This window comes from Heteronotia binoei, chromosome 3 (genome assembly GCF_032191835.1).
Source record: "Heteronotia binoei isolate CCM8104 ecotype False Entrance Well chromosome 3, APGP_CSIRO_Hbin_v1, whole genome shotgun sequence".
NCBI classification, from domain to species: domain Eukaryota; kingdom Metazoa; phylum Chordata; class Lepidosauria; order Squamata; family Gekkonidae; genus Heteronotia; species Heteronotia binoei.
Genome location: NC_083225.1, coordinates 139,891,377 through 139,917,222, shown reverse-complemented (window position 1 = coordinate 139,917,222; position 25,846 = coordinate 139,891,377). Strand labels below are relative to the sequence as shown.

The 25,846-nt window shown below is 41.6% G+C and overlaps 1 protein-coding gene across 1 annotated transcript in view; it reads left to right on the top strand.

The window, feature by feature from the left end:
- The window catches only part of CD96 (CD96 molecule), a 59,263-nt gene that overhangs the window by 26,372 nt on the left and 7,045 nt on the right, over positions 1 to 25,846 (top strand). Inside the window, exons 5-8 of the mRNA XM_060235293.1 lie at positions 2,890 to 2,936; positions 6,397 to 6,487; positions 6,781 to 6,963; positions 25,273 to 25,350. Coding sequence (XP_060091276.1) covers positions 2,890 to 2,936; positions 6,397 to 6,487; positions 6,781 to 6,963; positions 25,273 to 25,350 — 399 coding nt within the window. The remainder of the gene's footprint in view (positions 1 to 2,889; positions 2,937 to 6,396; positions 6,488 to 6,780; positions 6,964 to 25,272; positions 25,351 to 25,846) is intronic.

Here is a 25,846-nt window from a genome sequence, read left to right as displayed (position 1 = left end):
GATGGGCATGAACTGGGAAAATGCAGTTGATGATGGTTTGTGGTTAATGGTGGATCCACAAACTGAACCTAATTAAAATGGCCTTACACAAATTGAACTGGTTCATTAAGTTCGTGATGCAGCAGAACACACACACACCAGTGTGTTAGAGATGTCTAACTCACAGGGGATCTCCAGCTAACTCTCCTCTGCCTGCCCACCAAGTTTGGTGAAGATTAGACTTAGGGAAACCAAGTTAAAGCCTCTCCTCAAAGAAGGTGCCCCCAGAGAAAGTGATTGTGGAGAAATGTTAAGTGCAGCTTCAGAAATGTATAGCACAGACCCCATACAAGCTACACACCCTGCCACCCACTCCACTACAGTCTCACAGAGTGAGGGGTCAGGTAACATCCCAATGACTAATCCCTCAAAATGGTCTGTCATGTTTATAGCTGCCACCCCTAAGAGTGTGAACCACTCAGTGTGCTATTAGGATTAAAGTGAGTGTGAAGGGCACTTATCATGTGGGAAAGAAGAATCCACCCACTCACATGCCACAGGCCCCCAACCCATCCTGCTGGGCCAGCTCTAGCACAGCATCACCAGGGATCTAAATTCCCCCCTTCCCCTGTTCTGTTCCTGGGGATCTCCACAAAGGCAGAAGAGTTTTCAGCACTGCTCCAAGAGAGCAGTGATTCAGGGGTGGAGGGGGGAATAATCCTTTCCTTCCACATCCCAACTTCCCATTGCTGTTCTCACCTCAAGTACAGACCTTTAAGGCTCTTCCGAGCCTGACTCTAGAAAGAAGTCAACTCTTCTACCCAGGGCCCAGGAGCCAGTCACCCATCACAAGTGGCACAGTTGCTGAGGTTGTCAAAAGAACATAAGAGAAGCCATTTTGAATAAGGCCAAAGGCCTGTCCAGTCCAATACCCAGGTGTCCAACCCCTATTCCCCTGGGCCCTGGAAGTGGTAACTTGGCTTGGCACAGTCAAGAGGAACACTGGGTATGGCCAACCCCCCTCCTCCCCTGGGCCCACGAGTCACCCACATTGTTGTGTGTGGCTGTATCCCTAGGCTCCACAGCTTCCTGTTCACTCACACTGCTGGCAAAATGATCACTGTGCATGGCCAACCCTTCCTGGGAATAGGATGTTGGCAGCAGGTTCAAGCCAGCAATGCCTATCAAGCTTCAGAGGGCTCCTATTGTTGTTGCCAAGGCTGGAGAATTTCACCCCCCATCATTACCTTGAGTTTGATGGACAATTGTTTGTCTGCAAATTGTAGCCATTCACAAACCACAGTGAGGTTTGTGAAATGTTAATTACAGAAATCCTTTCACAAAGTACACTTTACAAACCACAAACCAGCCAAAGTTCATCATGTTTGTGCCCATCCCTAGTGGCCAGGGAGTTGCTGTTTCACCCCCACATCCAATACAGGCATATATACAGAAAAAGTTAACAGAGATGGAATAGAGACATCAAAGCAACTGGGTGAATCAGCCCTCAGATCTGGGCAAACAATTGAAGTACCCCATTAGGCAGCTTGAATGGGAAATCCTGCAGGCATGACTGAACACTACAAATGAGTTTACATTTGGCAGTAACATACCAAATATGCAGAGGACTCGGCTATTTAAAAAATCCTAATATTACAAATACCACTCATGAGATGTGAACTTACCCATGTGTTGTCAGTATAAACACAGATTTTTGTGTCTGTTATATCAACAGACTACTGAGCTTTATGCAAGAATTTGCCGCAGGGCTCGGTACTGGGTCCCATGCTTTTTAACTTGTTCATAAATGATTTAGAGTTCGGAGTGAGCAGTGAAGTGGCCAAGTTTGCGGATGACACTAAATTGTTCAGGGTGGTGAGAACCAGAGAGGATTGTGAGGAACTCCAAAGGGATCTGTTGAGGCTGGGTGAGTGGGCGTCAACGTGGCAGATGCGGTTCAATGTGGCCAAGTGCAAAGTAATGCACATTGGGGCTAAGAATCCCAGCTACAAATACAAGTTGATGGGGTGTGAACTGGCAGAGACTGACCAAGAGAGAGATCTTGGGGTCATGATAGATAACTCACTGAAAGTGTCAAGACAGTGTGCGTTTGCAATAAAAAAGGCCAATGCCATGCTGGGAATTATTAGGAAGGGAATTGAAAACAAATCAGCCAGTATCATAATGCCCCTGTATAAATCGATGGTGCGGTCTCATTTGGAGTACTGTGTGCAGTTCTGGTCGCCGCACCTCAAAAAGGATATTATAGCTTTAGAGAAGGTGCAGAGAAGGGCAACTAGAATGATTAAAGGGCTGGAGCACTTTCCCTATGAAGAAAGGTTGAAACGCTTGGGACTCTTTAGCTTGGAGAAACGTCGACTGCGGGGTGACATGATAGAGGTTTACAAGATAATGCATGGAATGGAGAAAGTAGAGAAAGAAGTACTTTTCTCCCTTTCTCACAATACAAGAACTCGTGGGCATTCGATGAAATTGCTGAGCAGACAGGTTAAGACGGATAAAAGGAAGTACTTCTTCACCCAAAGGGTGATTAACATGTGGAATTCACTGCCACAGGAGGTGGTGGCGGCCACAAGTATAGCCACCTTCAAGAGGGGTTTAGATAAAAATATGGAGCACAGGTCCATCAGTGGCTATTAGCCACAGTGTATGGAGCACAGGTCCATCAGTGGCTATTAGCCACAGTGTATGGAGCACAGGTCCATCAGTGGCTATTAGCCACAGTGTATGTGTGTATATAACATTTTTTGCCACTGTGTGACACAGAGTGTTGGACTTGATGGGCCGTTGGCCTGATCCAACATGGCTTCTCTTATGTTCTTATGTTCTTAGTGTTGCAATAATTGCTGCCTATTTAATTAAAATGTATGTTTTGTTTCTGTGCTCAAGTCAAACCAGAAATCTCTGCTGTCCTCCACACAAGCATAATAGGAAAGGTGAGTGAATTTGCTTATGAATGAATGGTTTTGTGTACCGTTAAATTTCCTATACTTATCCAGTTAAATGGTGGGGTGACAAGCATTTGGTTGGGAAAACTCTGCAAATAATGTGTATGTGTTTGGTTTAAGTTAGCAGTTGGCCTGCTAGAAATCTCCTTCGAGTAGCTGAGCAGGTGGGATAACTTTTCTCTGTTTGAGTGAAGAACTTGTCCGCATGCCTTTAAATATGGAAATAATGTACCACTTTAGAGGATAATTCCAGAAAGTTAGCTGTGTTAATCTGATCCAGTAAAAGTAAATGGGAGTCCAGTGGCACCTTATTCCAGAATAAAAACCGGAACCTGTTTTTTCAGGTGCAGTTTAATAGCAGCAGGTTTTGCCAACATCAGGTGTACTATCTTAGATTCATCTGCTTGTTCCTTATCCACTAGGAGTGCCAGCTCTGGGTTGAGAAATGTATGGAGATCTGCAGGTGGAGCCTGGGGAAGGTGGGGCTCATGGAGAGGAGGGACCGCAGAGAGATATAATGGTATGGACTCTACCCTCCAAAGCAGCCGTTTTTTCTCCAGGGGCACTGATCTCTGTGGCCTGGAGATTATTTGAATTCCAGAAGGTCTCCAGGTCTTATCTGGAGGCTATCTATAATAAACAAAAAGGGATCACAGTTAATAAGACAGGCAATGAAAGAAACAAATATTGTGATGTACTGGCTAACAATGTTTAATAAAACCATTTAAAAACCTTTAAAAATATCTTTTTATACTTCATTAGAAATATCCATTCACATAACAATATTATCACAAAGGTCCATTCTCACATTCCAATATTATAAGAAAAGTCCTATGAGTACTTGGATATAGGCTCATTTCGTCAATGGGCTTCCTCAGGAGTAATCCTTTTTATATTTCTTCCAGGGTTACCAGCCTCTTGTAACAACCCAGTGTTAATGCTCTTCTGCAACATCTTCTATCTCAAGTTTTCTCATCCACTCAATGACACTTAAGTACTTATATTATATTATAGTATAGTATATTACATTATATATTCAATTTATTAAGCCAAACTCTGCTCAGAATAGCTGGGTATGTGATGAGGGAATTTTGTTAAATTAGTTGTGCTTGAAAATAGGGACCTATATCATAAATACCTCCTTGAGTAGCCTAAGAAAGAGTCCTTTTGAATCAAAGTTCATACTTCTCTATGTACCTTCTCTTATCATTGTTCCTTTTATTTTCTGCCACAGAAAAAAAAGTTAAATAAATTATTCACAAGGGGAATCTTTAAAAATCAAAGGCCTAACTTATCCAGAATGCTAGGAATTAGACCATAATTATGTTCTATAGTTCAGTCCTTACTAAATTTAAATCCTGAGTGTAACACAATATTTCACTAGTACGAAGATGTCTATTATGCTGACAACTTCCTCAGTACCTCATTTTAATCTAGGCAGTTCACCATTTTGCTCTTTGTGCATTAAAAATAAGATTCTTGTGATCTAAAGACTCTCAAGACCTGTCAGCCAGGGCTCAAACCACATCCTCTCTATTTTCATACAAACCACACCTCAGACAAAGCCACTTCATTGTTTCCTAATAACTGTGTCAGCACTAATAACTGAGAGCCTTCATTTCACATATGACTCTGTAGAAGACATACAGGCTGCTTATGAGCCAGGAAATCCAGGTTTTAGTTATTTACCTGGAAATAACAACCAGAAAATTTTTAAATCAATGATATTCAGTTGACAATATGAATAATGGTAGGATGTTTGAATCAACAGTTCAGAAGTCAATAATAGGATGCATTTAAATGTTATGAAGCTGTAGTTCACAGATCCATTAGCCCCTTAGGGCTTCTGCAGAAATCCCATACAAATCCATGGGCTATATTGGCCTTCCAACATATAACAGCAAAGCTAGAGTCAGTGGCTGTGAGCTTCAACTTTTATGTGGCAAAATAAGGGCATTTGCTCTTTCTGTCAATGGTTGATACATTTTTGAACATGGCTTACTTTCAGAATGATGTTTCCTTTGGTTTCACCGCATTTAATGAAACATAAGTGACAAGATTTATGGGTGAAGTCAATCTCATGCTTTCCTGCAAGCTCTGCCTTGTATAAGCCTTCTTGGTTGGAAGGGCTACTCTTGTCTCCTTCCTTTAACTCAGTCCTACAGCAAAGAACTGGAAACTATATATAATTTCAGCAAATTTCTTCACTTTCAATGGAGAAACAAGGAAGTGGAGAAGTTAAGTACTCTGCACATCTCACCACCAATGTTCCCTCTAAGCTGAGCTGGTGTGAGCTAGCTCACAGTTTTTTAGCTTCTGGCTCACACATTTTTGTCAAAGCTCAGGAAAAATGGCCCACAGCAAACTAAATTACACAGAAGCTCACAACTTTAATGCCAGTAGCTCATGAAGTGGAATTTTTGTTCACGAGATTACACAGCTTAGAGGGAGTATTGCTCACCACTCTTCAGTTTTTCAACCTTCCATTCAAAGCCATATAACCATTGCACTCAATGGCTGTTCAAAAATGAATCCCAGCTGTACTTAATTGATAGGGTTTTCAGCCTCCAAGTGGGGCCTGAAGATCTGCCAGAATTACAATGCACCTCTGGAGAAAATGACTGCTTTGGAGGGTGGATTCTATGACATTATAGCCTGCTGAAGTCTCTCCATACACCAAACCCCACCCTCCCCGGGCTCCAAATCTCTAGGAATTTCCCAGGCTGAAACCAGCAGCCCTATTATTACATCTAAGAACTGAATGAATCAAATACAAGACTAAAATAACATGGATCAGAGAAGATAGCACTTATTTCTTTAAAAAACAAAAACAGAAAACAGTGCCAGCATTCACATATAAGGCTATACCAGTTTCTATCATGTGAGAGCCAGTATGGTAGTGGTTAAGCATGTGGACTCTTATCTGGGAGAACAGGGTTTGATTCCCCACTCCTCCACTTGCAGCTGCTGGAATGGCCTTGGGTCAGCCATAGCTATTGCAGGAGTTGTCCTTGAAAGGGCAGCTGCTGTGAGAGCCCTCTCAACCCCACCCACCTCATAGGGTGTCTGTTGTGGGGGGAGAAGATATATGAGATTGTAAACCACTCTGAGTCTCTGATTCAGAGAGAAGGGCGAGGTATAAATCTGCAGTCTTCTTCTCATCAATTTCCCCCTTTAAGAGCTGCCAGTACTTACAGTGAGAACCACCATCACCAAAAAACCCCTGCATATAAATATTAATTATAAAAATGAAGGGTTCTGAATAACTATTTGGTTAGCACTATTATTCTATAGTAATGGTGCTTTCAGTTACTTAAAATCCAGTCCTAGCCAGAAGTAAGTTCTATTGTGTTCAATAAAAGTATGTTCAGAATTCCAGCCATAGTCCCAAACCACCAAATCTAAAAACCATTGACATGGTTTTCTTTTCTCCCCCCCCCCCCCACAGGCTACTCTTACTTGTGTAGTAAGAAGGGCATTTCCCAAGCCGAACCTCTTATGGTACATGGATAGAAAGATTCTGAAGAACAACTCTAAAGGTAATGCAAATTTTCTACAATGGCACTCAAAAAATAACCTTTTTAACCTTATCCAACTCTAAGAACCAAGCAGAGCACTGTACCTGGGCACTAGAGTTTAGTAATCCTTATTTTATATAGGAGCATGGATATTTTTAATGCTGAAAGCACCGAAAGAAAAAAGAATCACAAGTTTAAGCTAAGAATATCATATATTTGATACTGCTTTTATTTTCAGGGCAGCCTTTTCACAGTTAACTGATAGAAAACAATAGATAAGAGAGAGTGAACTTTTTTCCTATCTCTTTTCAAAGGAACATTTCTTGAAAATAAAGATATAGAGGATGTAAAAGGTTTTCATGAGATGAGATCACTGTTGACAATATGGGATACATTTCAGCCACTCATTCCTCAGACTTTCAGATGCATGGCTGTCTACCTTTTCCCAGGAAATGAACAGTGGAATGTTTCCTCCAAAGAAATACGTCTTCCTTTGAGTGAGTAAAATTAACTTACCAAAATCCAAAGTATGCAATTATGCACAAGAACTCAGTCTAACTGAATATATTTTGAAAGTATAAATTCCAAAATCTTTCTAAGTGTTCCATGTACATTGTATACAAGTTTTCAAAGGTATGAACTCAGTTATCCTGGGGAAACAGCCAATTGTGCTGATGTGTATTTACCTCAAATGCACATTCACAAGGTTATATATTCCTTTTCCATCTTTCTTAATGTCCATTGAGCATGAATTTAATATGCATTGTATACTGAAAACCAGAATGAACCATATAAAGCACCAAATAGGACCAGTGGGAGGAATCAATCTTACCTCAGTCTTTTATCTGCACACCCAAGTATTTAGATCCTTGCTAACCATTTATTGCCACTGCACTTGCTCTCTACCTGGGAACCATATATGATAAGAAAAGATCTTTTCCTAAAGGGGTGGGGAGAGAATGCTTCTTTTTAGTGTTTGGACACCTGGTCATATAGCCCTTAGTCACTGAAAGAGAACAGTCATAGAATTATAGAGTTGAAAGGGACCTCTAGGGTCATCTAGTGCAACCCCCTGCACAATGCAGGAAACTCACAAACACTTCCCCCTAAATTCACGGGATCTTCATTGCTGTCAGATGGCCATATAGTCTCTGTTTAAAAATCTCCAAGGAAGGAGAACCCACCACCTCCCAAGGAAACCTGTTCCACTGAGGAATCGCTTTAACATTCAGGAAGTTCTTCCTGATGTTGAATTGGAAACTCTTTTGATTTAATTTCGACCTATTGGTTCTGGTCCTACCTTCCAGGGCCACAGAAAACAATCCCACACCATTCTTATATGACAGCCCTTCAAGTACTTGAAGATGGTGATCATATCACCTCTCAGCCGTCTCCTCTCCACACTAAACATCCCCAGCTCCTTCAACCTTTCCTCATAGGACTTGGTCTCCAGACCCCTCACCATCTTTGTCACCCTCCTCTGGACTCGTTCTAGCTTGTCTATATCCTTCTTAAAATATGGTGCTCAAAACTGAACACAATACTCCAGGTGAGGTCTTACCAGAGCAAAGTGATACTATCACATCACGTGATCTGGACACTATACTTCTGTTGATACAGCCCAAAATTGCATTTGCCTTTTTAGCCACCGCATCACACTGTTGATTCATGTTCAGCGTATGATCCACTAAGACCCCTAGATCCTTTTTGCACATACTACTGCTAAGACAAGTCTCCCCCAAACTATAACCATACATTGGATTTTTCCTACCTAAATGCAGAACTTTACATTTATCCCTGTTAAAATTCATTTTATTGATTTTAGCCCAGTTTTCCAGCCTGTCATCCTGTATCCTGTTTCTGTATCCTGTTTCTGTCTTCTTTTGTGTTTGCAACCCCTCCCAATTTAGTATCACCTGCAAATTTAATAAGCATTCCCTCTATTCCTTCATCCAAATAATTGATAAAGATGTTGAACAAAACAGTTCCCAGGACAGATCCTTGAGGCACTCCACTTGTCATTCCTTTCCAAGAGGATGAGGAACCATTCACAAGCACTCTTTGGGTGCGATCTGTCAACCAGTTACAGATCCACCGAACGGTAACAGGATCCAAACCACATTTTACTAACTTGTCAACAAGGATAGTATAGGGAACCTTATCAAAAGCCTTACTGAAATCAAGATAAACGATGTTTACAGCATTCCCCTGATCCAGCAAGGTAGTCACTTTCTAAAAAAAAAAGAGCAGGTTAGTCTGACTTGACTTGTTCTTGTGAAAACCATGCTGGCTCTTAGTAATCACATCCATTATTTCTAAATGTTCCAGGACCGACTGTTTGATGATTTGTTCTAAAACTTTTCCAGGTATAGACATCAAGCTGACTGGTCGGTAGTTACCCAGATCGTCTTTTTTTCTCCTTCGTGAAGACAGGGACAACATTCATCCGCCTCCAATCTTCCAGCACCTCTCCTGTTCTCCAAGAATTCTCAAAAATAATAGCCAGAGGCTCAGAAATTACATACACAAGCTCTTTTAGAACCCTAGAATGCAATTCATCTGGCCCTGAGGACTTAGTTTCATTTAAAGAAACTAGGTGTTTATGTACTACCCCTATGCTGATCCTAGCTTGGAACTTCATACCCTCCTTATATGTTCTGTTTTTGCCATGTTAAGCACCGTTTCCCTCAGAAGAGAAGACTGAGGAAAAGTAGGAATTGAGCAGTTCCGCCCTCTCTTCATTACCCATTACAATTTTACTTTCTTGCCCTTGCAGTGGGCCCACCATGTCCTTGCTGTTTTTCTTACTCTGAACATAAGAAAAGAACTCTTTTTTGTTGTTTTTAGCAACTTTGGTCAGCCTAAGCTCATACTGAGCTTTAGCTTTCCTGACTTTTTCTCTACAAGCACTGGTGATTTGTTTAAATTCATCCTGGATTATAAGGCCCTCCTTCCAATTCCTAAAGGAGTCCTTTTTATTTCTCAAAGCCTTAGAGAGTTGTTTATGGAGCCACTTCAGCTTCTTTAGGCTTTTTTCATTTTTTCTTCTCATAGGAATTGTCTGTGATTGCGCTTTCAGTATTTCGCTTTTAAGAAACTCCCACCCCTCCCGTACCCCCTTCCTCCTAAGTATTTCTGACCATGGGATTTTACCCAGCATAGTTCTAAGTTTATCAAAGTTTGCCTTTCTGAAGTCCAACCTATAAGTCTGATTACGTATAGCGTTTCCCTTCCCTAAGATTGTAAATTCCAAAATCACATGATCACTGCTGCCCAGGGTGCCCACTATTTCCACTTCTTCAGTCAATTCTTCATTGTTGGTGAGAATCAAATCCAAGATAGCAGATCCCCTTGTTTCCTTCTTCATTTTCTGGAAAAGGAAGTTGTCAGCAAGATAAGTCAGGAATCTTATTTGGCTTTTCATTTTTAGCAGAGTTGGACTTCCAACAGATGTCCGGGTAATTGAAATCTCCCATGATCAAGGTATCCCTTCTCTTGGAGAACTTTGAAATCTGCTGTAGAAGTATCTCATCCAAGTCCTCTGCCTGACTTGGTGGTCTATAGCAGACCCCCACAATAATATCACTGATATTTCTTACTCCTTTTATTTTTACACAGAGACTCTCAACTGAGCTGCCATGCTCAGATTCACATATTTCCTCACAAGTATATACCTCCTTCACATACACTGCTACGCCTCTGCCCTTTCTCATTTGCCTGTCCATTTTAAATAAGTTGTACCCTTGAATCCTAATATTCCAGTTGTGAGTGTCATCCCACCAAGTTTCAGTAAGACCTATTATGTCATAATCTCCTTCCTTTATTAGGACTTCCAGTTCCTCCTGTTTGTTTCCCATACTCTGTGCATCAGTCCTAAACTGATATACTCAGAATCAGTGTTCCCTCTAAGCTGAGTGTGAGCTAGCTCACAAATTTTTAGCGTCCAGCTCACACATTTTTGTCTCAGCTCAGGAAAAATGGCCCTAGAGCACACCAATTTTTGCAGTAGCTCACAACTTTAATGCCAGTAGCTCACAAAGTAGAATTTTTGCTCCCAAAACTGCACAGCTTAGAGGGAACAGTTGAACTTACTCACAGGGAAGTGTTCCAGGATTAGATTTCTCTTAGATTTTTATTCCTATTTGTTTCATATTTCCTTAAGGCAGAAATTCTTTAGAGAAAATACCATAATCGTATATTTCTGTGGTGCCTAGATCAGTAGAGTGCTTTTCTGAATTACTTCCATTGGGTGGAATTATTTCTTCTGGGTGTCAGCAAAAAGTGCTGGCAAAAAGGTGGATCTGTTCTTTCTTTCCCAAGCAAGCATTTGTGAACACTGAAAAGGTGATGCTAGGAACATAGTACTATTGTCCTTGGATATGGGATACTTTATCTACTACATTTCAGGTCATGATTATTTCAACAGGGTTTCAGACTACTTTGGCAGCCTCAGAAATCATTAGTCAAGTCACTCCAGTTTCAGATTCATCCAGAGAAGGTAAGTTTCTGATTTGGTATACATATTTAATATTTTCAGTGCTTTTCTCAAGAGCACGAAAAAAAATAACAAATGCAATTTTGAGAGACAATTTTCTAGTGATAAGGTATTCTGGCAACTCCCATTGCCAGTTATTTCATTCCCATGTTGTTCTCTTCCAAGAATACAGAACCATAAAGTTATTAAAGAAGAAGATGATATTGGATTTATATCCCTCCCTATACTCTGAATCTCAGTCTCAGAGCAGTCACAATCTCCTTTACCTCCCCCCCCCCACAACAGATACCCTGTGAGGTAGGTGGGGCTAAGAGCTCTTACAGCAGCTGCCCTTTCAAGGACAAATCCTTCAAAAGCTATCGCTGACCCAAGGCCATTCCAGCAGGTGCAAGTGGAGGACTGGGGAATCAAACCCAGTTCTCCCAGATAAGAGTCCGCACACTTAACCACTACACTAAACTGGATCTTACACCATGTTTCCAAGCCACACACTCACCCACCCTAGGACACCAGGCAAAGCTAATTGAAAAAGGATTCATAGTGTGTTTTGAGTTTCTTCACTGAAGGGCATTGCAAACATTATCAGTACATGATTGTGTATGTAAATAATAAATATATGTGCATCCATGTTTTTAAAACAGTATTGTCGACAATAAAAATCATAAAATGCTAATCATACTCTAAGGTTGCAATTAACCATTGGCTCCATTCTGAGTATCCTGAGAATCCAAGTACATATGTTGTTTCTGGAGGCAAGCTTCCAAAGTATGTGGGATACAGAAGTTTTAAACTTGCCAACCTCATTTATGGCCCTTGTGCCAAATTAGGGTTGCCAGCCTCCATAGGTGGTAACTGGAGATATCCCACAATTACAACTGATCTCCAGGCAACAGAGATCAATTTACCTGGAGAAAATGGCTGCTGTGGAAGGTGGACTCTATGGCGTTATAACTCACTGAAGTCCCTCCCTTCCTGAACACCACTCTCTTCAGGTTCCACCCACCAAATTTCCAGGTATTCCCCAAGGCAGAACTGGAAATCCTATGCCAAATAGAATCAAGCTGTCTACTCACAATGTTCTTCAGGGGATGCTTGAATGCCTATTCCCAAGCTCCACAAACTGAGCAGACATCCAGCTCTGTATTGTCTTTTTGGAATCCTATGGGAAGGAAACTGTCATACAGAGCTCCTGTGCTTCAGGATGTAAGAAAGAAGGACTGTCTCACTCCACAATCACTACCACCACATTTCCCTTCCCCCATCTCTTTACATATCTCCTTCCCCCAGTACTCCACCATCTGGCCAGCGTACTCAGTTTTTGGAAGTAAAGAACAGAGGGGAGCATGGAACAGAATGAATGTATTTTACAGGCTGTCAGCTCCTACTTTCCTCCATGTGTGTGCACTTTGCCTGAGTAGTGGCATTTGCAAGGTAGCAAGAAAGTTGCTGTAATATATCCTATTGCATTAGTGTAGATGACTAGGGAAGGCAATGGCAAACCACCCCGTAAAAAGTCTGCCATGAAAACATTGTGATGCCATGTCACCCCAGAGTTGGAAACGACTGGTGCTTGTACAGAGGACTACCTTTACCTTTTAATACTGATTAAGCTCCTATATAATTATAATTTGTTTTTTGTCTGAAGTTAGGCATCCTTCTCCTGGAACTCTTACTCCATTCATAATAATGAAACATTTCTGAACTGATGTCCTGTTTCTGCATCAGGTAGCTGACATGTTAGCTGTTGGCACATGCTCAGAACTTGATTATTTTAACTCCTGTCTGCTTCCTGTGAGCTGAAATGGATATCTATAAGTGGCACTGTAATTTAGAATACAATGGCCCAGCGCCACCTTCAGTCCAACTAGCTAATTGCCCTCATCGAAGCATCATCCTGTTTGCTTAGGTAATACACTATTGTCTGCACAAAGCCTAGCTAAACTGGTGAGAACACCAGTTTAGAAATCTTGGGTGGGGAGAATCCCTTTTAAAAATTCTTCTTGGAAGAAGCTTGTAATTAGCTGTCCAAATGCAATCTGAACAGAGAAGAATTCACCCTGTGAAGCTTGATTCTCCAGGCTGACAGTTTATAGAATGAGCTAGCCTTCTTCTGTTTGTTCCCATCAAGTTTTGATACATCTTAAAATATCAATATATCTAATTGTCCACATGACCCTATCTGTGTATACTTAAATCCAGGACTGGAGACATTGATAGACAAGGCAGATCTTTCTAGAGATACGATAAAAACTCCAGATTTTTTAAAAAATCAGAAATCTTTAAAGGGGGGGCTTATGACCCCCCCCCCATCCAAATGAACCTGTAGTTCTAAGAGACAGATGCTCTTAATGGCCATCACTACAACTACAACAGTATTGCCAGCCTTCAAATCTTGGTTTCTGTCAGTAAAAGGCAGGGGGAGTTTAGTGTTTCAAACTAAGAGAGCTAAGTTCAGATCCCCACTATGCCTTGGGCCAGTCACAGACACTCAGCCTAACCTAACTCAAGTGGTTGCTGTGAGGGTGAAATGGAGAAGAGAAAGATGTAAGCTGTTTTGAACCCCCATTGTGGAAAGGTGGGATATAACTGAATTAAATAATAAATATAACTGAAGGTGGGGAGGGGAAGATAAAAGGTAAGTTGGTTGGTGGGTAGAAAGGAGTGAAGGAAACAACAACGACAATGACAACTGCAGGTTTATACCCTGCCCTTCCTTCTCTTTGAATCAGAGACTCAGAGCGGCTTACAATCTCCTATATCTTCTCCCCCCACAACAGGCACTCTGTGAGGTGGGTGGGGCTGAGAGGGCTCTCAAAGCAGCTCTCCTTTCAAGAACAACTCCTGCAATAGCTATGGCTAACCCAAGGCCATTCCAGCAACTGTAAGTGGAGAAGTGGGGAATCAAACCCAGTTCTTCCAAATAAGAGTCTGTACACTTAACCACTACATCAAACTGGCACCAAACATTTGGAGTGCTAATTATAAGGCCATGAAGAATTTTTAAAAGGGATTCTCCCCACCCAAGATTTCTAAACTGGTGTTCTCACCAGCTTAGCTAGGGCACTTGTAGTTCAGGCTTTGTGCAGACAATAGTGTATTAGCTAATACTGGGGAAGGTAAAGATATGGGCGCTTCCACGAGCAGGACAAGAGAAATACTGTAAGGACATAATGCAGGGGAAAATAAGGTACCCCCACAAGTCATTGTAGATTCTCCACTGCATAACTGGTTCAGCTGGCACCACACAGTTTGGCCAGAGCTCTCCCAGGAAGTAGCCACCAGGGGAAAGGCAGCTGAAGGCAGGAGTGCAGATAAAGGTAGGTTGGCTGATGGGTGGGAAAGAGAGAAGTAAGCAAGAAAAGGGGGAAGGCTATGGGGACTAGTAGGAAAGGGAAAGAGGAAATACGAGAGAGGGCAAGAAGAGATGCCTTGCTGACATGTGGGTGTCCCACTTGTATATTTTCTTAAAATGATACAGATGAAAAAGCATAAAAGCAAGAATGTGAGGCTAGCATAGCAAAATGGTACAGTCAAGAGGAAATGCAATTGAAGAGGGCATGTCAATAGCCCCTGAATATCTATCTCCCAGGAGTCACTCATACATGTGAAACTACCTGCAGGTGGAGCTCAGGGACAGCTGTTTGCTGAACATTTGTTTTCAACTGGCTCAGATTTCCTTGTAGGACAGACAAAGCATATCATAATGATGGGACATAATACATTTGATAAAGACTAGTCTGCCTGTTACTGCTTCAAAAAACAGATTCAACTAGCCCAGGCTTGTTTTCTTCCTGTATATTTCTCTTTATGTGTTGTTATCAAACGTATTGATCCTAAAGCTCCATATTTATCAAAAAAATGAACACTGCCTCAAGGGAAATCCCAAAATGCTACATAGGCTTGTTTGGCTTTGTTTAAAGATGTATCTGAAAATAAACCCTGATTTTTTATAAAAGCTTATCTACTATTGTGCATTTATGCCAGTAAAATAGTGACCAGTAGTGAGCTGAAAGTAGAATTGTGGATATTAATAACTCATGCTGGGAGTAGGAGTACCCACCTTCAGGTGAAATTAGAAATGATCTCTGGATTACAGAAATTAGTTCCCCTGGAGGAAATAGCAGCTTCAGTTGGACTCTATGGCATCACTTTCCCACTGAGCTCCCTTACATCCCCAAACTCCACCATCTCCAGGCAGGCACTGCCCCCCAGATCTCCAAGAGCTTCCTAAGACAGAGTTGGAATCCTAGCCGGAAATTGGTGGAACAGAGTGGCTAAGAGAATGAACTGAGATCTGGGAAATTTTCCTTTTAGTAGGGAAACCTCCAAGTAGCCTCAGGTAGGCTACTTCTACTTTTGCAGTGTAGCAATAATACTGGCCTACCCGCTAGAAAAGATAATACTAGAGAAAGTTGAAGGCATCAGAAAAACAGGAAGGCTCAACATTAAATGTTCATTGCCTCATAAGAACATAAGAGAAACCATGTTGGATCAGGCCAATGGCACATCCAGTCCAACACTCTGTCACACAGTGGCCAAAAAAATTATATACACACACACACTGTGGCTAATAGCCACTGATGGACTTCTGCTCCATATTTTTATCTAACCCCCTCTTGAAGCTGGCTATACTTGTAACCGCCACCACCTCCTGTGGCAGTGAATTCCACATGTTAATCACCCTTTGGGTGAAGAAGTACCTCCTTTTATCTGTTCTAACCCGACTGCTCAGCAATTTCATTAAATGCCCATGAGTTCTTGTATTGTGAGAAAGGGAGAAAAGTACTTCTTTCTCTACCTTCTCCATCCCATGCATAATCTTGTTTTTTTTTTTTTTAAAGAGTTTTCTTTTTATTGTTAAACATAATCATACGCTTTACATACTAAATATATACATTTACATATAACATCAACATCAACCTACTAACTAACAGACAACACCTAACAAACAACACCTAACAAACACCTAATGGAGCGATTGAGTCAATAAAGACTATAATTTTCAGCATTTTCATATCATTTCAAATCCTAATGTTTTAGCCCATAAATACATCAGACTCCATGTCTCTTTACATTCTTCCATATTTCCTCCTTTCAGTCTGCAAGTTAATATGTCCATTTCAGCTGCTTCCATTAATTTAGACAAAAATTCATTCTTGCTTGGCGTTTGCGGCTTTTTCCAGTACCTCGCATACAATATCCTAGCTATAGTTATAATATGCAGTAACAGTCTTTTTGTTTTCTTGGGTAATATAATTTGACAAATATTTAATAAATATAATTCTGGTACATGAGGAATTCTTATTTTTAACATCTTTTGAGTCCAAATAGATATTTGTAACCAATAATAATCTTGCAAACCTCTATCATGTCACCCCGCAGTCGACATTTCTCCAAGCTAAAGAGCCCCAAGCGTTTTAACCTTTCTTCATAGGGAAAGTGTTTCAAACCTTTAATCATTCTAGTTGCCCTTTTCTGCACTTTTTCCGATGCTATAATGTCCTTTTTGAGGTGCGGTGACCAGAATTGCACACAGTATTCCAAATGAGACCGCATCATCGATTTATACAGGGGCATTATGATACTGGCTGATTTGTTTTCAATTCCCTTCCTAATAATTCCCAGCATGGCGTTGGCCTTTTTTATTGCAATCGCACACTGTCTCGGCATTTTCAGTGAATTATCTACCACGACCCCAAGATCTCTCTCTTGGTCAGTCTCTGCCAGTTCACACCCCGTCAATTTGTATTTGTAGCTGGGATTCTTGGCCCCAATGTGCATTACTTTGCACTTGGCCACATTGAACCTCATCTGCCATGTTGACGCCCACTCACCCAGCCTCAACAGATCCCTTTGGAGTGCCTCACAATCCACTCTGGTTCTCACCACCCTGAACAATTTAATGTCATCTGCAAACTTGGCTACTTCACTGCTTACTCTCAACTCCAAATCATTTATGAACAAGTTAAAGAGCATGGGACCCAGTACTGAGCCCTGCAGCACTCCACTGCTTACCATCCTCCACTGCGAAGACTGCCCATTTATACTCTCTCTGCTTCCTATTAATTAGCCAGTTTTTGATCCACAAGAGGACCTGTCCTTTTACTCCATGACTCTCGAGCTTACTAAGGAGCCTTTGTTGAGGAACTTTATCAAAAGCTTTCTGGAAGTCAAGGTAAACAATATCTATCGGGTCTCCTTTGTCCACATGTTTGTTCACCCCCTCAAAGAAATGTAACAGGTTAGTGAGGCAAGATCTTCCCTTACAGAACTCATGCTGAGTCTTCCTCAATAACACGTGTTCATCAATGTGCCTACTCATTCTGTCCTTGATAATGGTTTCTACCAACTTTCCCGGTATTGAAGTCAGACTGACTGGCCTGTAGTTTCCCGGATCTCCTCTGGAACCCTTTTTAAAGATGGGGATGACATTTGCTACCTTCTAGTCCTCAGGAACAGAGGCAAATTTCAATGAAAGATTACATATTTTTGTCAGAAGATCCACAAGTTCAACTTTGAGTTCTTTCAGAACTCTTGGATGTATGCCATCCAGACCTGGTGACTTATTAGTTTTTAATTCATCTATCAGTTGTAGGACCTCCTCTCTTGTCACCTCAATCTGACACAGGTCTTTCAACACCCCTTCCAATATAAGTGGTTCTGGAGCAGGCAAACACTTCTCATCTTCCACACTGAAGACAGAGGCAAAAAATGCATTCAGCTTCTCAGCCATTTCCTTATCCTCCTTCAGTAATCCTTTGACCCCTTGGTCATCCAAGGGCCCCACTGCCTCCCTGGCTGGTTTCCTGCTTCTAATATATTTGAAGAAATTTTTATTGTTGGCCTTTATGTCTCAATAAAGGAAGCCACAGCTCTCCATTTGCAAGGCCTAAGCAAGGGTCTTAATAGGATTGCCAAGAAATTCCTGGAGATTTAAGGTGAGGAGAACAGTGTTTGGGGAGGGGAACGACTCCAGTAGCATATGATGCCCTAGAGTTCACCTTACAAAGCAGCCATTTTCTCCAGGGAAACTGATCACTGTTGACTAGAGATCAGTTTTAATCAGAAAGGATCTCCATCCACCACCTGGATGATGGCAACTCTAGCTCTTAATGGCAGGACACTTTTGGAGGTTATTAATTCACAGGGTTGCCATAAATTGGAAGCAACCAGATGGCACAACACATGCACATCTTTACAAGGATCTTCATGTATTTCATGTTTGCTCATTCACATGTAAAGAAACTGCAGGCTATTTTAAATTAAAAACAGAGTTACAGGGAATCAAAAATAGGTGTGTGTGGGGGGGGGGCAGAAAAAGACCCTGCCCCACACCAAGCATTGTCCACTAAAACACCAAAAATACATAGAATGACAAGAATGGACATATATAATAAATATAGCAATAAGAAAAAATAATAAGAAACTAAGACTGAAAATAAACAAAATGTCTGTATCGTCAAGACCCCACAGTTCGATGATCACAAATGGTCCACTTTGTTAATGGAAGTTTATTGATACATGACAGTTGCAGGCAGGCCGAACTTTGCGAAAATGGACTTGGTGGGCTTTTGCCCCTCTTACATAAGGGTGGCTTAAACTGTTACATGTTTAAAGAAAATTGAGAAGCTGCAACCCCTCCCCCTGAAGTCCTTCGCAGGCCCCTTCACAGGTGCACATAATCTTAGAAGAGCAACCTTGGTTGCCCCTGGTAACCCTTCAGACCAGGCATAAGGAATGTTGATAATTGTTACATAGAGACAGGTGCAAAGCAAGCAAGGAGCAGAAAGCAAAAGCATATTCACAACTCAAGATAATGGCAAGGCATCTTGACATATATGTATCCTTAGAATATAGCCAGTTATTTCATTTAGGCGCAAAGCAGGGAAAAGTTCTGTTTGATTGGGACCATTCATTCTAGCATATACAGTAAATTATAAGCATGCCCCAATTCCACATAAGTGCAAAAGATAAGAGATATGCACAGAGAAAAATGTGTGACATCTTCCTTATTCCATCCTGTAGTTAGTGTTCAATAGGTAGGTTGGATCCTGCCAGTCTCTGCTCAGTCTTATCCAATTCTTCTTATTATTAGAGCCCGCATCCCAATGGCTTTTGTCTATGTAGGTCCCATGATGTTCAGTGTGATCTTTTTGGTGATCAAAGACAATTGCCTAATCCCTTTTTCACCAGTGGAAAAGATGGCAAGATCCAAGCCTGTGAGCGCGGAATTTCTCCATTACTATTTAACTGAAAAGTGCAGTGTACTTGCTCAGATGCTCTGTGTGTATCCTCAAGCTCTGAATCATAGTTATGCTTAAAAGTTTCACATTAGTTGCCTGGTGGTCTTGTTTTCCATGCTATCTAACAAATCCCCTGCCTGGGAAGAAACACTTGAATTAATGAAGCAGTAATTTCCCTTTGACTTTTTCCTCCTTTGACTGCAAAAGTTTTCTGTTCAGTTTTACGAGCTCTTCAATGCATAGCTTCCAGAGAAGCATCCTTTGTGTGTTGTACCAAGAGACACTTTGATACTGAATGTTAATCACTGTATATCTCATCTTCTCAAGCATACAGCCATTGTCAGATGACTGAGTTCTGCTCTTCCCAAAGCCAGATAGGTGTCAAGGATGATTGACCTATTCCCATAGAATGTCTGAAACAAGGACTTTGAATCAATACTGAAGGGTTTGGGGTTTTTTTGAGAATTCTGAGCTTGGGCATCTGACAAAGAACTAGCTAGTTTTGAAATATCTGACATTTCACTTTCATTCATTTTAAATTGATGAGTAAGTGGAGAATTAGAAATAGATTTCATAAAGGAAATATGTCATCTTGTTCCTTCAAAAAATGGGCTTGCTCAACTTTGGACTAAAGAAGTATTGAGAAAGGCCAAGGAGTGAGAAGTTGAGAAGAGACTAGAAAGCAAAGTGTGTGTGTGTGTGGGGGGTGGTGGTGGTGGAATGGATGGGAGACAGCAGACAAGGCAGTGAAGGCATGGCAAGACCAGAGGAAGTTTTAAGGAACAGTGAAGGTTAAGCTGAGGCAAAGCCAGCTAGGAACAGGAAGGGGAAGTGGGATTGACAGCTGCCTGACAGTGGAGGGCTTTACCTCAGATGCATCCTGGGAGTTCCATGTTTGGAGCTTCCAGTGATATTTTATACAACTTTTAGGCATGGAAAGGACCAATTCAGATTGGGTCCACAGCATATGAGGAAGAAGTTTTAATACTTCCGGTTCCACATGCCAGGACCTGAAATGAGCTGCTACTTGTGCTGCTTCACAAAACTTGCAAGTGCATGTAAATTTAACCTAATTCCTTGGGGGAGTTCCAGGGCAAAAAAAGGCCCCTTCCCTGAGCCATGGTCCTGGTCAGCTTAAAATTCAGTTTAAAAAGCTCTGAATAAAGAACTCCCAGCACACATCTGGTAAAAACCCTCAGCTACAGTCTTACATGATGAAAATGGTTTTGGAGCATGGTTTTTCCTCTATTCTGTTCTACAGTTTAGTGCTTGAATTGTTGATTTTGTCATAATGCTTGTCTTACAAAGTTTGCAGCTTTCTAAACCCCAAAAGGAAATCTGCTCATTCATTTTGCATTTCCTCCAAATTGAATTTGAACTTGTCCCTCCACAAAGCAGTACTTTTAACAGTGAACTTAAAGGGACTGTTTGATTTCCCCAGGACACTTGCATGCTACTACAAACCTGCAAGAGATTACTGTTGCTAAAGTCTCCAGCTACTCAACAGTGCCACAAAGTAGGTAATTTATGAATGCTTTTGCAAATTATGAATTTTGCTAATATCCCAAGATAATGAAAGATGATGGCTTAGAAGTACCACCAAATGTAATAATACAAAAGATTCATCTGTTTGTGCTTCTATCTATCTATGGGGGGAATTTGTTATTATCTTAAAAATTAAGCAGTTCCCTAGAAATTTATTTATTCCTAACTATAGTTTTAGTACTGCTCTGTAGCAGGCAACATTAAAGTCTTTTCAAAGAATATGGAGGGTTTTTTTTTTTCATACAAGGAACATGCAGTGGTCGTAAAGTTCCTGCAATTGCTCATGCCTTATGGTTTCCAGTACTGAAAATTGTTTAATCTGATTTCTGGGAAAATGCAAGTGAATCCATTTTAGGGATGCCAACTCTGGCTTGAGCACTTCCTGGAGTCTGATGGCATTGCATGGCCTGGAAAGTGTGTCATCTGTAGAAGGGGGAAGGAGCTGTGTGGGGATGTGATGTCATATCCAGTTAGCCTACGCCTGACTAGATAAATGTAGCTTATCAGACTTCAGTGAAATATACTGTATACTTTTAACGTTAAGATTTTAAGGTTTTTAGGTTTTTAAACGCTTCGACTTTTTAAAATGTAATAACTTTGCACTCTGTTTATTGTTTTATCGTTTGTTGTGAGCCGCCCTGAGCCATTTTATGGGAAGGGCGGGATATAAGTCATAGAATAAATAAATAAATAAAATAGACTCTGCCCTCTGAATAGTGTTCCCAGCTCCCCAGTGGGGTTGGGGGATTGTCAGTTCCCATTTCCCACTGCTGCTCTGTGCAGTGTCAGGAATTTTTTTTTTTTAAATGGCCACTGAACCTATGGTATGATGTCACTTCCAGGTAAAATCATAGAGGTGTTTCTGTATGTATGCATGTATGTATGCATGTATGTATGTATGTATGTATGTATGTATGTAAACCAAAAGATGTTGTTTAACCCATGCTTGAGAGACCACTGGAGCATGACAACAGACTCTAAATTTGTTACTCTATACAATTAAAAAAACCTAACAACAGACTCTCATAAACAAGGACACATCAAACTCCAATTCTACCATATTTATATCCTTGTGATGTTGTTCCTCCCGCCACCAGTTGAACCCTAACAGATGATAACGTGACAGCAGGGTCAGATGATTGCTCTTAACACTTCCTAATTAAGAAGGATACATTTACACATCTCTCGCCTATTCTGACATCTTTATTTTCCTTGCTGTTTTCCCTTGGAATTAAATCTAAACAATGATGACCTTATAAACTTAGTTTGTTATTCCTGTTTGCATCTGTTAAAACATTTCATTATATTGTATGCTTGTATGCTAATGTTGTTCATTCTTTGCCTGATATGTATGGACTTTTAAGTTTCATCCCAGTTTGTCTGAGAAAGCATGCCTGCCTTGAAAGCTCACACCCTAAACAAAAGGTGCCAGTGGACTCCAACTTTGTTCTGTTGCTTCAGACCAACATTGCAATGGTCCATTGCAGACCCACCTGCAATGGTCCCTCTAAGCTGCAGAGTCTTGTGAGCAAAAATTCTACTTTGTGAGCTACTGGTATTAAAGTTGTGAGCTACTGACATTAAAAGTTGTGAGCTACTGCATAAATTACTATGCTCTGGGGTCATCTTTCCTGAGCTAAGACAAAAATGTGTGAGCTGGAGGCTAACAATCTGTGAGCTAGCTCATGCTAACTCATTTTGGAGGAAACACTGCCCATCTGGATCTGTCCTAGAGAGCCATGATGTCAGTTCTGGGGTTTTCCCCACAGTGATATCATGCTGTCCCCAAAAACTGCTCCCCGTATCTCTGCCCCTGGTTTCCCAAGGGTTGCCAGGCTGGGCATGGCAACCCTACCTCTGAAGTTGTCATTTTCTCCAGGGTAACTGGTCTCTGTAGCCTGGAGATCAGTTTTAATTCCAGAAGAACAAGGCCTCACCTAGAAGTTGGTAACCTTAATTGCAGTTAAGCGTTTTTGTCCAAGCATCTCTATAAGGTAACTTATGCACATATTTTCTCTTGGCCTTGCCATTTTGACAACTATTTCTACAGTAATTTTATTTTTCTAGAATTTGATTGACTGCCATGCTGTATAACTGTCATAGGAGACCTAAAGGTCCCATAGGCATCTATGGGAGTGGCTATGGCTCAGTGGTAGAGCATTTGCTTAGCATGCAGAAGATCACAAGTTCAATTCCTGACATTTCCAGTTAAAAGGATCAGGTTGTAGGTGATATGAAGGACCTCCACCAGAGACCCTGGATAGCCACTGCCAGTCTGAGCAGACAGTATTGCCTCCAATGGACCATTGGTCTGATTCAGTATGGCAGTTTCACATATTCATGTAGGAGACTTCATAGCTCTTAAAATTTAGGAACACAACTGGGTGAATTCAACCTGTGCTACATTACCCCATAATTACATAGCAGTCTAGTATTTCCTACTTTGTTCTACCATCAGTGGAACACTCAATACTTTATACATTTATTTCAGTGACAAACAGGCCATTTCCCCAGCAGCATAGCTCTGCCAACTGTCTGGCAAGGTGCCTCTCTATCCTATAGACATCCTCTCTAGTAGTACCTAAGTGTTCAGTTCTTTATTGCTGGAGGCTTTCAACCATTATTCTGGGAAGAATCAAACCAATGACCTGTGGGTTAATGTTGTCCATTCACAATTACAGTTCTCGTAACACAATCATTTCCCATGTCTAACATATTTAACTGGCTGCTGCTCTTTAAGTCTGAGGAGTCTTGCTTGACTTACAAGCTGTGAAATACTATTCCCAGTGGCAAGACATTCTGCTTGTAATGGCTCACATACAAAATTAGGTTCAAGCAACCTAATATTGATTGCTCTCTACCAAACTATTTCTGGCATATGAGCATTGAAAACATTGACTGAAGCATAGAAATTTGTTTCCTGACAAGAATACATTTCCCCCCTTCACCTGTACATTTGGTATAGGAGATTAGACGAACCTGCACATCTCTCCTTCTCACCCCATTGAGATGCATCTGGTCCAAGATTAAGCTGCTTTCAGTTTCAGTTACTACAATTTTGGTGCTCCTACCTTATATACTAGGAGACTGTGCTACATGTGACCCTCTCTGAGTACATGTTCTTTTGTGCAAATAGGGCAATTATGTGAGCAGGGCAAATTCATACTTTGTGTTCTGGTGCACACAATGAGAAACATACATGTTTATGTGTGGATCCCAAGAACTGACCAGAACCAGACCTGCTTCAGACCACACCTTGGACTCTGTTCTCCTAGTCTTGCAGTACAGAAAAAGAAACTGCAAAACTTTGGGCTGCTTTAAGAATTGTGGCCTAGGAAAGGTATTGTTGAGGTCGCTTAGCAGCTAACTAGGTAAACTATATACCCACCAGACTCACTCTACCACTTCAGTTGTGAACAGTCAATTTGGCCCCAAAGAATTTCTCTTGGCCTCCTTCACTCCTAACCTGAATATCATACAAAAATTAATCACATTACTTGCTCAGTCATATAGGCTGTCAGGCTGACCAGGGGCCCCAGAACTGTGTACCTCTCATTGTCTCTCTGGGTATCTGTCCAAGAGGACAGTCTAAGGGCTGAGATGAAAACTCTTGTCCACTTTGTCCTGCCACAGCATTGCCTGAAGAAAGAGAACTTTGAGTTGGTCATAGGGTTACCAACCTCTAGGGTTGCCAATCCCCAGGTGGGGGCAGGGGATCCCCCGGTTTGGAGGCCCTCCCCCCACTTCAGGGTCATCAGAAAGCGGGGGGAGGGGAGGGAAATGTCTGCTGGGAACTCTGTTATTCCCTATGGAGATTTATTCCCATAGAAAATAATGAAGAATTGATCCATGGGTATCTGGGACTCTGGAGGGGCTGTTTTTTGAGGTAGAGCCACCAAATTTTCAGTATAGCATCTAGTGCCTCTCCCCAAAATATCCCCCAAATTTCAAAAAGATTGGACCAGGGGGTCCGATTCTATGAGCCCCCAAAGAAGGTGCCCCTATCCTTCATTATTTCCTATGGAAGGAAGGCATTGAAAAGGTGTGCCGTCCCTTTAAATGTGATGGCTAGAACTCCCTTTGGAGTTCAATTATGCTTGTCACAGCCTTGATCTTGGCTCCACCCCTAATGCCTCCTGGCTCCACCCCCAAAGTCCCCAGATATTTCTTGAATTGGACTTGGCAACCCTACCAACCTCCAAGTGGGGCCTGGTGATCTCCCATAATTACAACTGGTTACCAGACTACAGAGATCAGTTCCCTTGGAGGAAATGGCAGCTTCAGAGGTCCTTTTGAGATCCCTTCCCAGGGTCTTCCACAATTCCCCAGCAATTTCTCAACTCAGAACTGGCAATTCTAGCAGTCTCTGCTTCCTTGTCTTTGTTTAGTTTTCACTGCAGATTATTTTTGTGTTGAATTATTTTCTAAACTTTGGAAGCTGCCTTGAGTGCCCTTATTAGTCAAAAGGTAAGGTATTAACTAGGCAATATGTAAATTGACTTCTGTAAACTGTCTTTGTGCAGGAATGGAGGATTCGACCATTGTAGCCTCAAAAGCCTCGATGCATGCCACCCTGCATCAGATCCTGACACTACCAGGATGTAAGTGTTCAGCACTTTTTGGATGTGGACCACTACTATAGTATGATAAGGATGAAAAACAAGTGGGGATCTGCTACAAACTTCACATCCTCCCACACCTTTGCTTCCCTCTTCTTAAATAATCTTCCACCCCCTCTCCCCTGACAATCTTGCCCCCTCTCTTTCACCCCTTTCACCTTCAGTGCCAATCTTTCCCTCTCTATTTCTCCCCCTCCCCTTCCCTGACAATCTTATCCACCTCTCCCCCCTACCCTTCTCTGTCAATACCCCCCATCTTTCTCCCACTCCTTCCCTTGACCTCAGCTGCAGCATCAGCAGCAGAGACTCTGGCATCCAGCAGGGCCTCCAGGAGCAACCACATTGGTGGCAAGGCCTCTGGTAGCTTGCAGGGCCCCCCAGGAGCCTTTATGTTGGCAGCAGGGCCCGGGGGGATGCAACGTCATCAGCAAGGCCCCCAGTAGTTCCTGTGAACTGCTTGCACAGTCACCTTTTCTTT